This window comes from Carassius gibelio, chromosome B22, assembly GCF_023724105.1.
Source record: "Carassius gibelio isolate Cgi1373 ecotype wild population from Czech Republic chromosome B22, carGib1.2-hapl.c, whole genome shotgun sequence".
NCBI lineage: Eukaryota > Metazoa > Chordata > Actinopteri > Cypriniformes > Cyprinidae > Carassius > Carassius gibelio.
In genome coordinates, this window is record NC_068417.1 from 12,216,359 (window position 1) to 12,228,053 (window position 11,695).

Here is an 11,695-nt window from a genome sequence, read left to right on the forward strand (position 1 = left end):
CCAATGAAGAGGCTGGTTTGCAACTTTGCCATACAAACCCGTGCAAATTCAAGAAAATGCTTTTTTTAATAGCTCTCCACTGTAGTTACCACTATGCTTGAAAGGGTTAATTTAAAACGAAACTAAACTTTACCATAGATCACGTATTTTCTGAGAAACGATACAAGCCTCGAAACGAAAATGAAATTGCCATGCATACTGTATGGCTTTAGCCTCTGTTTCATAAGTAACATCATTAATAAATTGATCTACAGGTTTAGGCTGGCGCTGGTCTCACTGAAAAACCAGCTGATGAGTGCTCAAACGTTAAAAGCTGCAAACAATTGCACAAGCTAAAACCTAAAGCAGGTGTAAAACAGTTTTCAGCAGGGATAACAAAATTGCATTGTAGCTAGATATTTTACTTTTATTATAGGTTGACTGATAGAAAACTAATCAATTCACATGACACACACCCTACATTCCCTTCTCCTCCCCTCTCACATGCCTAAAATAAAACCGCTAAGTTACTATCGCTTTCTTTATACAGCAACGTCGGAACCAGCATGTTACAGTGTGTCCCATTACATTTACTTTTCTTTTCGTGTTATTACAGATTTAACTGATTAATCAGGGGAACTAAAGCTGTAATGATGGGAGGCTACCTTGTGCTCACTTTGATTGTTTTTCTTGTTGATGGTAAGTCATTTTACTTAAATTGCATGTGATATTTGCCTTGGATAAAATGTCTCTGTCACTTTCTACACTGTATATCGGTTAGTAGAAAATCTACATTTAAATAAACTTAAGCGAGGGTAGCGTATCCGAGCGGTCTAAAGGAGAAGCACCCGACTGTAAGTGTACCCGACTGCAGCAGATCGATGAGGGGCTGCACGTGGGGCGGGGTTACACGTGCAGCCCCGCCCCACACCTACTCTGATTGGTTCGATCATCTTTCATAGACAAACATGGTAGGAAATGTGTGTTTAGTTTGTATAGGACAGAGTATGTAGTTTAAAAAGCCAAAAACGCTGTGCAGTTTGATAAAGCCTTTATTATAATGCAGTTGTTTATTGTTAACTTGGCTCACTGTCTGATTTATTGAATCACGAGATGTTACACTCTAAAAACTGCTGGGTTGAAAACAACACAATTTGTGTTATTTTGGCAACCCAGCGCTGGGTCAAAAGGGACGAACCCAACGCTGGGTTATTTTAACCCAACCCAGTTGGGTTATCATATTTAACCCAACCTGCTGGGTTCCTATTATATGGTTTAAAAATACTACATTGCAGGGTTTCAAAAACCAGCGCGGGTGTTTCTTATCACTGTATTTCAGAAGAAAAATTACTGTATTTAGTAAATGTTCGATTTCATTTCGCATGTAACGCTTGATAAGGCAGTGTTTGTGAGCTCAGCGCCGCTCTGCAGCCGTTACCGGAGAAACCCTTACCTCTCCCGCTCTTAGCGCCTCCTCCTGGAAGAAAATAAACTCGTGGAATGCCGGAGTGCAAGGCTGTGGGGAAACACTGCATTGAGCTTGGCTAAAATTAACCCAAATTGAGCTAGCCATTAAACCTACAAATGTTGTTAATTTTAAATATCACTTTTACACACAAATAATAATTATCAAAAGGAAAATATTAAAAACAAGAGAAAAGTCAAAAAGTAACATGTTAGAAGAAATGGAGAAAAGTATGGCATTAACAGCTACAGAATTCATAAAGCATTGAACATTTGTTGAATATAACTTAAGATCAAATTGGACTTTGTTCAATTTTATATATTGTATAAAAATATACGAAAACACTATTATACAATAAATGGACAATTAGTTAGGTTCTTTACCAGCTATTCTGGCATGACAGTACACAAATAAACCACAACATTAACATTGATATTATAACATTTAACAGACGTGTGAGTGTGTGTGTGTGTGTGTGTGTGTGTAAGAATGTGAGCATGTGTATGAATGACAGAGTGTAAACTCTTCTACTAAACAACACAGAACAAGCATTTAACATTGTTTTTACAAATTATACACTTACAGTTTATACACTTACATCAATGTCAATTTTCATAATCTCTTTAGCATATTTGATGTAGTCATGAAGAAGCCCCATCAGCACAGCATGTGACATCTTCTACTTCACCCAGGGCAGCGTTATCCTTTAAAACCACCGCTGCATCAGTTTAGGGGAAAGAAGATTCTCCTCTCTGACCAGCATTCATCCCAGTCACCGCCTGTTCTTCATCAGTGGCCTAGAAAGAGAAACACATTTGAAAAAAGAAAACATTTAATTAAACTATCCATTTTCAGATAGAGGTGTATTCACATCCGTAAGGACAGGTAAATAATCGGTTTTATTATTTCAACACTTTGTGCGGTTGTTTAATGTCTCGGTCCACCACAGCGCTCCAGAAGGCTATAAATTGGCAGCACTAGTGTGAGGGCAGGTGATATTGTTTGAAAAAATATATTGCTTTCAGAAAGCTACTTTACTAAAACAGACATGACATTCACATACCTCACACATTCTCATGTACGTGGAGGGCTGCTCTTCAAACGGTTCATTCACCAAATAATAAAAATGGTCATAATTTACTCTCCCCTACTTTCTGCTAATTTTTGGAACACAAATAAATATATTTAATATTCTCTTAATTTTTGTCATCCATTGCTGGTCTGGGAGACCAGTATTTTATTTTGAACATACATGTTTGCTATCATATAATTTAAGATTTATTCATATATAAATATCAGAATGAATTACTTCTACAATAACTTTGTATTTATGAGGCTTGAAAATCTTGATTATCTAAACTATAAATGGATTAACAAAATTATGAGAAAATAAAAAATATATTAATTTGTGTTGTAAAGACAGACAAAAGTCTTATAGGTTTGGAATGACATGAGGGCAAGTAAATGATTTTTTGTGTGAACTTTACCTTTAAGAGGGAAGACCAAGAATGATGACTCTCCAAATCAGACAACTCCAAAGTTGGTTTGAGTTCTGCAATGAAAAACAGACATTAATGGTTTCAATGAAATGAGCACGTAATCACACTGTTGCTGCATCAAAATGTGAATTAAACAGGCAGGAGACAACAGAAACATTTATTTTCTAAAAATAACTTACATTAAATCTCAAAAGAATGATGATCTCCCATGTCTCTGGCTTTTAACATCTACAAAAACAAAAAACAAACATTATTTTACTCTTAGTAAAAAAAACAACAACAACTGATAACTGATAACATAAAATTATGAAGATTACTTGCCTTAAACGATCTTTCCCTCTCTTCAGAAGAAGCTGAGAAAACCACCTCATCACACAAGCAGACTTGTATGTCCTTAACTCCAAAGTTAGTTTGAGTTCTGCAAAGAGGGACATCAATGGTTTCAATAAAATATGAACATATAAATCACACTGTTGTTGCATCAAAATGTGAAGTAAACAGGGAGGACACAAAAGAAACATTAATTTTATAAAAAAAATAACTCATCAGTCTCAAAGAATGAAGTTATCTTGTCTCTGGATTTCAACATCTACAAAAACAAACATTATTTTAGTCTTAGTAAAAAAAAAAAAAAAAAAAAAAAAAGATAACTTGATAGAATTCTAAAGTTTACTCGCCTTAAACCTGTCTGTCCCTCTCTTCTGAAGAAGCTGAGAGCATCTCCTCCTCCTCCTCCTCACACAGTCTGACTGAGACTCCTCACACAAACAGCTTCTGTGTCTTTAACCCTCGGCTCGAGGACAATGAAGACAGGAGCTGGACAAGTCTGAAATATTACATGTAAAACAGACTTTTAACAATTACCACTTCAACAGCCTCAAAATAATTATGCTAGTCTTTACTACATAATGCCGTTTCCTTTAGGAGACAAACATACATTCAGTTTAACCGCGAAAATAAGACAACAAATTAACATGAGCGTAACAGTAACCATAACAGTCTATTAATAACTCAAAAAGTGCAGATAATGTAAACTCTTACGTAAATATGACATAAGACATTCACGGACGTTATATTAAAAGTACCTCTTCCGTTCAGTAACGTTAAATGAGGCCGTTAAGACCTCCGTGTCTGAGGCGAAAACTGCGTCTGCGTTTTTTTTTTTTTTAATATACATATATAACGTTAAAGGGTAACTAAACCCCTGGTCAGAGCCTGACTCCACCCACTGGCAATATTTGAAAAATGCTGAAAAGTGAGCAGAGCACAGCGGAGATAGAGGGGATGAACCGAGGGCGGGGCTGAGCGAGTGCGGCGTGAACCTGAGACACGCAGTGACGGATTGATTGACAGCTGCTGTCAGAGACGCTAAAATGTAGAGTGACTATAGTGACGCAAGTAGCTTTGCAACAGAGCACGTTCATTTGGAGTAGAGGACTTTTCTCCCCCACCTTCACCTGAAGTGGAAGATGTCGAGGTGTCTGTTCATATGCTGGCTCAAACGGCGATCTTAACTCCCGCACCGCGTCGCTTTTCAGCGCGAGCTGTGTGGAGAAGCCCATTTCCACCTCCATTGCGTTGGAGAAGTAATCCCCTGTAAAATGCAGTTTGCACACTCCAGCTCTAGGCGGGAACTCGCGGTCTTCCAGGCCAAGTGCATGCAACCACTGGCGCCTAATTTTAAAGTCTGCTGGAAAACTATGAAGTCCAGCAGTGCTGTCGCAACCAGCAACACACCTACTTACCATCCTGACCACTGTACTAAATACAGATAAATCTACACTAACTTGAAGATCTAAATAACTACATAATTGCCATGCTAAATAGATGCTATTATAGTCTATCCTGGTCGTTTTCAATACTCGCAATTCCAACTCCTGACTCACTAGCTCACAGTCACTACAGTGATTTTGAGGGAACAAGATGGTTTTATACTGCCAAGGGCGTGGTAGCTCGTACCAAGGGGCGTGGTGAGCTGGAAACTGCTTACGTCACTTGCCACCGCAACATCCAATAGGAAAAATCAACTGCAGTAGCCACCGTTCAACCTGAAGAGGGCAGCACTCAGACGTTTTTACACCATATATTGTATAATTAAAACACTTTATACTCAAATGCCAAAAAAGTTACTTGAATCAATGAACAGCACTAATAAAGCCCCATTCTTATAGATCATTAACTAAAAAAAGTTGGTTTAGGGTTTAGTTACTCTTTAAGCTCCTTTGTGTCCGCCTTTCATACAACCGGGTAAACAATAAACACTAACTTTAAATTTTGAATCTTTTCTTACCATAATGTCTTTCACTCGCTTCTCGCTTCTTTCACAATGAGAAAATGGCGGCTGCTCGACCTGGAGACGTACGATCTCAACGTGACGTGCGTGGCACTGCTGGGTTAAAATCCAGAGCAATTTTCAACCCAAACTTGGGTTAAAACCATAGACTGTATAAAAATATGGACGTAGTGTCCGTGACGTCACCCATAGACTCATGAAGTGTGTTTTTGAAGCCTAAAGTGTGCAGAGTGAGCCGTTGCCATCTTGGCAGAACGTCACCGCGCGACTCTCCCGGACAATCGAAAATGGGCAAAAAGGCGGGAGCTACTTGCTGAAGCCACGCCCACTTAGCGCGACGGCAGTGTCCGCAGTGGCAATCAACCTGTCACACAAGTGGCCACGCCCTTAATTATGCAGAACTTTAAGTCTTAATATAATTGAAACGGATGAGTTATAAAAAAAAATCACCCCCCTCACAGTTGTCACGAAGGGCAAAATTAGCTATTTAGACCAAAATCTTTTTTTGAACCAGGCTGTAAACATGTTTTTTTTCTGCTGTAAAGTTGGGCATTTTAACATGGGGAGTCTATGGGACTGACTCCCTTTTGCAGCCAGCCTCAAGCGGCCAGTCGATGAATTGCAGTTGTAGTCACTTCCTTATTGGCCTCACGAGAGAGAGCGGTTGGCGCTCGGTTAAAACATCCCAAAGTCCTACGCAGCGGTCTCAACCCAGCATTTGGGTTGAAAAAACAACCCAGCGTTTTTTAGAGTGTAGCTGCTGCAAGTTTAATCTTCTAGACCAGTCGAATTCACAAAAGAATTAGGGACATTCTACAATGACATTCTACGCGCTTAATGTGAAAGTACGTGGCTTTATGCATTAAAACAGTGTTTTAAAAAGACCAAACTCAGTAAACAAATTATTTTTAAACCATTCTACTCACAGACAAAAAGATATGAGCCTAGAATACGAAGGCAACGCGTTTAATTGCGCGTTCCTCCCCTAGCTTGTCTGTAAATAGAATGCTTTATTAAAAATGTTTGGCGTTTGGAGAGAGCGGGATGTTGCTGCTCGGTTCATATTCGAATTTGAGTATGGGTCACCGTACTTGGCTGTATTCACTGTCACTTTCAATTTAACTCACCAACTGAGTATACACTCTAAACATAAGTCAAACAGAAAACGAAAGTTTTGCTTTGATATTCAAAGAAATGATTCCAGCTTCTGTTTCACTTCACTAATATGACTTTCAGTGGTCGACTAAACAGATGATAAAGTGTTCAAGTAGTTAATGTATTAAATGTTTATCTGTGATTATCTTACCTCACATTTCTTTTCACCATGAAAAATGTAGAACAGTAAATCCCATCTTCTGTGATTATATTCGCCGAAATCATCTTTTGCCATTTAAACAACAAACGGTTAAAGTTAAGAAGGTCAAAAATATAGTTTGTCACTGTCTCCAGGTCTGGTTGCTGACACATCTGGATTGAACTTGCTGTCAGTGATGGAGGGACACAATGTGACTCTAAGCACAGGAGTTACCAAACAACAACGTGACAAGATGCTGTGGTATTTCAACAATACTCTGATAGCTCTGATCAATGGAGATCCCAGTAAGAGTTGTCTGTATTATGGTGAAGGAGGGATATTCAGAGACAGACTGAAGGTGGACTATGAGACTGGATCTCTGATCATCACAGATATCACATCTCAACACGCTGGACGTTATGAAGCAAATTTCATCCAAAGCAAGAGCACGGGAACCAGCCAAAGCTTGAATCGAAACAGCAAGTGTGACGGCACAAAAATCACCAGAAAAATGAGCAACATCGGCGAAAACATAAAAACTTTAAGTGTGTCTGTCACTGGTGAGTATAATTCAGTCATTCAGGGATCCATTCACTCACATGTGCTGTATTTTAAAAACAAATATGGTTAAACTCAGCAATTCTTTGAATATGGATGTTTAGATGGTATTAAAAATATTATAATTTGGTCCTCTAAGACTTTTTATCAGAAATAAAATCAGAATTGATCACTTTGACTAATGATGTTCCTTATTCCACAATAACAGCCGATATTAGAAACAGGACACTGTAGGTGGTTTGTTCCTTGTTTAGAAAGGTTTTCCTGCAGCTACAAATAAATAGAAATGGCTTTAGAAAAATAAATGAATTAAAAATAATACTAAATAAAAATAATTGTGTTTTTTTATTATTTATTCATTATCATTCGCTTTTGTTTTCCAGCCTTTCTCTCTAGAACTGACAAACCCAACGTAGTATCATACAATCGGGACAAGGAACAAGAGCATGAGAGCAGTATGTTTTCTCCTCCCTTCCTCCTTTATTTATGTACAATAGATCACAGAACAAATACTAGTTCATTTATAAAGGCACATTGTTCTAAAGAGTGACCGCCTCCAACATATTCCTCCCAAATTGATCTCTGACAGTTATATTCAGGTTTGTGAGCAATGATTTTATTGTTAGTATTATTACTAACTTATTTTATATATAATGTTATTTATTTTTAACTGATTGTAATCTTAAATATATTATTTATTGTGTGTGTGTGTGTGTATATATATATATATATATATATACACACTGAAAAAAATGTTATGTTGAATTTACTTAATTTTATTACATCAAGGGGTTGCACGAAATAAATTTATCTAAATCCAGATATAGTTTATAAGTTGAGTTTACTTATATTTTATAAATTGGTTGTACTTACATTTTATACATTGAGTTTATTAATCTCTTTCAGTAATTTCAGATTAATTATATTCATAATTTTAGCTAAACTATTTTGAGTAGAATTTACTCAAATTAATTGTGCAACCAGATCAATTTAATCGTTTAATTTCTACATATTAGATTAATTTTAATCCAATATATTTTTTATCTATTGCATTTTTCATTAATATTCAGACAAATAAAGCAAACCCAATATTTTCAACTCTAACTTTATTTTTCTGATCCAAGAGATATTTTTGCTCTCCCAAACAAGAGTGCCTGTATAAAATAACTCAGTAGTCACCATTTCTCAGAGACCTCAATACTTGGTACACCATACACAATGACGGTAACAATCAGTGAATAGTGTTTGAGTATAAATGGGTCATTTTGAGTAGAAAATGAACTTCAGGCATCACAAAAATGAATGTCACTAAAAGTAACATCAAAAGCAACCATAAAACTGTGTAAATACAACTCGAAAACTGTGAAAAATTTAACATTTTTAATTATTCATGCCCCAGTGCATGATGGGAAATACACTGAAAAAAAATGATTCATTGAATTTACTAAAAAATATTATTTAAATATAGCTAAAATAAATTGATTGCAACCACTTACCATAATTTTTTTAAGTAAATTCAATTAATCATACCATCATAATCATAATTTGTTTAAAACCAATTAATAATTATTAATTAAAATCAAAAACTAAATTTAAATGGATTAAATAGCAAAATTGAATTACGCTTAATTTAATTGGGGCCATAATCATTTTTTTCAGTGTATATAGGTATTTAATAAGCAATAATTTCAGAAATTAGTCTTTCTGATCTCTACAGGATCTTTGAGAGGGTCCATAAAAGAATATATCCAGTGAATACTGTACAACAGACTGTCAGATTCACTCACACTAATGTCTCTTTTCTTAATTCAGGTCTGTCTTTAGGTCTTATAGCTGGAATATGTGTTGGTGTGTTTCTGCTAGCTACAGCTGCTGTTCTTGGTGTGATTTGCTATCATTGCAGGAGATCTAGCAAGGGCAAGTATCACCTACAGATAAGATTTTGACAGAAAAACCATCTTTATTAAGTAAAATTAATGTTTAATTGTCTGTGTGTTTTTCTTAACAGAAAATGTTGAGAAAAACAAGTCTGAGCAGCTGCTGAAAGTCCCATTGTGAGGTAAGACACTGTGTTATTGTACATTGAAAAAGAAAAAATGATTGAACTTGCAATCAATTTATTTTAGCTATATTTAAGTGAACAAATTTAGTTGACTAACTTTCAACATTATTTTTATTGAAATGTAGCTAAAATGAAGGTATATGGATTAATAAATGCCTTCTGAAGTGAAGCGATGCATTTTTGTAAGAAAAATATCCATATTTACAACTTTTATAAACGTTAATCTCTGAAGTAGCATCCATCAGATGATGTAGGCCAGGGGTCGGCAACCTACAGCACATGTGCCAACAGTGGCACACAGAGGGATGAACGCTGGCACGCGAGCGATAGCGAAAACTGCATACTGACGTACATTCTGAGGTAATAACTTCTCATAGTCACAAAGGAACTGATAGGAACTATAAAAACTATTAAAGTGTGAGAATTAAGTTGTGCTAGTCGCTGCACATACTTGGTGCTTCAGATCAAATCCTCAGCGGTCTTACAGCGCTCGTCAATTTCAAAATGACTGAGATGGCCAATCAAATCAAAGTAGGCGGGGTTTACTGTTCACAGAAGCAAAGTGCAAAGCGTCAGTTTAATGTTAAAGTTGGCACGTCATGCCGAAAATGTTGCCGACCCCTGATGTAGGCATAGTGTAAACTCCTTTGAGAATATGCTAGTCTCTCGAGGAACAAGTTTTGTTTACAGCAAAGGAAAACCAGAGCCTATTGTCTTATGCTGAAATCTCAGACATTTTTCTTTACAAATCTTTAATTTTGTACTACTAATTTGTGACTGGTGTTCTGTTTTGCTTTCTCCTCTGCACTTCCACGTTTGTCACTCGCGTAGTCGTCATTGCGTTTGCCCACATCCTACGTCATCCGGTGGACAACACTCTCGTGAACGTGCGCACGATAGGTAGCAAAGCTACAGATAAAGGTTTATTAAGTTGTAAATATGGATATTTTTCTTACAAAAATGCATTGTGCCGCTTCAGAGGGCCTTTATTAACCCCTCTCAGAGCTGTGTGGACTTCTTTTATAATGGATTGGTTCAGTTCTTTTGGACATTATATTCTGGGCTACCATCCACTCCCATTATAAAGCTTGGAAGAGCCAGGATGTTTTTAAATATAACTCTGATTGTATTCGTCTGAAAGAAAAATGTCATATATGAGGCTTGAGGATGAGTAAATCATGGAGTAATTTTCATTTTTGTGTGAACTATTCCTTTAATATAACATAATTTATGTCTCCATGTTGCCATTTCACATCATCAAAATAATGTCGACCCAACATATGTATAAAACAATGTGCTGTTTTTTTTTAAAATAATACAAGTCTTTCATGGGTTTTCTACTGCACCTTTCAGACACATCATGTCTATTATATTAAGCCATACAAGCCCTAATACTCTGGGTTCCCTTTAACTGGAAATCTTGTTAACTTGATGACAGATGTGATGATTTTTTTTAAAACAAATAAATAAACTGTAAACATTGTTTATATATTTCTCTTTGTTTTCTGTGATTACTTGTTTTCTTACAGAACGACAAAGGTCGAGCGATTTGACAACATTGTAACAAGAACTGGGCCCCCTCAGACTCAAATATAAGGAGAGCAATTTAGTGTGGAAGAACAGTGAACCAAATCTTGTAAAATGGTTATTAAAAGTACAAATGAATATTTACTATTTACTATTAAATTTGAATGTTCCTGGAGTGGCTGTTTGAGTGTTTCTGCAACCACGAGGTGGAGGCAGTCGCTGTAATACCTACCGAAATGGAAATGTTTTTTTTTATTTGTTCTTGTATCTATTTACAAATAATCTGACTGTAACACTGTCCTATAATTTTCATAACATATGGTGTTTTGTAAAATGATCTTTCACATACAAACACACAACTCTAAATATGACTGCTAAAATCATGCAGAGATGCATAACATAAATTATTAATTAACTTAATTTCTGTACATTTCTTTTATAGAACGTTGTTTCAGCGAAAGTGATCCCTTCTGTATAAGTCTCAGCTGTTTAAACCAACATGACAGAAGAATTAAAATACTAAAACTCTTATCTTATTAGCACCCTTCATTTGTTTTTGTTACAGAAACGGTTTTCACTTGAATATACACTCACCTAAAGGATTATTAGGAGCACCATACTAATACTGTGTTTGTCCCCCTTTCGCCTTCAGAACTGCCTTAATTCTACATGCCATTGATTCAACAAGGTGCTGAAAGCATTCTTTAGAAATGTTGGCCCATATTGATACGATTGCTTCTTGCAGTTGATGGAGATTTGTGGGATGCACATCCAGGGCACGAAGCTCCAGTTCCACCACATCCCAAAGATGCTCTATTGGGTTGAGATCTGGTGACTGTGGTGGCCATTTTATTACAGTGAACTCATTGTCCTGTTCAAGAAACCAATCTGAAATGATTCGAGCTTTGTGACATGGTGCATTATCCTGCTGGAAGTAGCAGAGGACGGGCACATGGTGGTCATAAAGGGATGGACATGGTCAGAAACAATGCTCAGGTAGGCCGTGGCATTTAAACGA

The 11,695-nt window shown here is 36.5% G+C and overlaps 1 protein-coding gene across 1 annotated transcript; it reads left to right on the forward strand.

Annotated features, from left to right (window-relative positions):
* Positions 1 to 510: 510 nt before the first annotated feature.
* Positions 511 to 11,205, forward strand: LOC127987115 (uncharacterized). The gene is made up of 6 exons (XM_052589414.1): positions 511 to 678; positions 6,686 to 7,090; positions 7,472 to 7,543; positions 8,901 to 9,005; positions 9,097 to 9,147; positions 10,680 to 11,205. Exons 1-5 carry the CDS (start codon positions 630 to 632, stop codon positions 9,144 to 9,146), a joined length of 681 nt encoding a protein of 226 aa, XP_052445374.1. The 5' UTR covers positions 511 to 629; the 3' UTR covers position 9,147; positions 10,680 to 11,205.
* Positions 11,206 to 11,695: the final 490 nt, after the last annotated feature.

Bases quoted from the DNA above. Each gene is read 5' to 3' on its own strand.
- LOC127987115 (XM_052589414.1), top strand. From the start codon at position 630: ATGATGGGAGGCTACCTTGTGCTCACTTTGATTGTTTTTCTTGTTGAT. The intron at 7,091-7,471 runs GTGAGTATAATT...TTTGTTTTCCAG, and splicing joins TTTAAGTGTGTCTGTCACTG to CCTTTCTCTCTAGAACTGAC. The intron at 7,544-8,900 runs GTATGTTTTCTC...TTCTTAATTCAG, and splicing joins GGAACAAGAGCATGAGAGCA to GTCTGTCTTTAGGTCTTATA.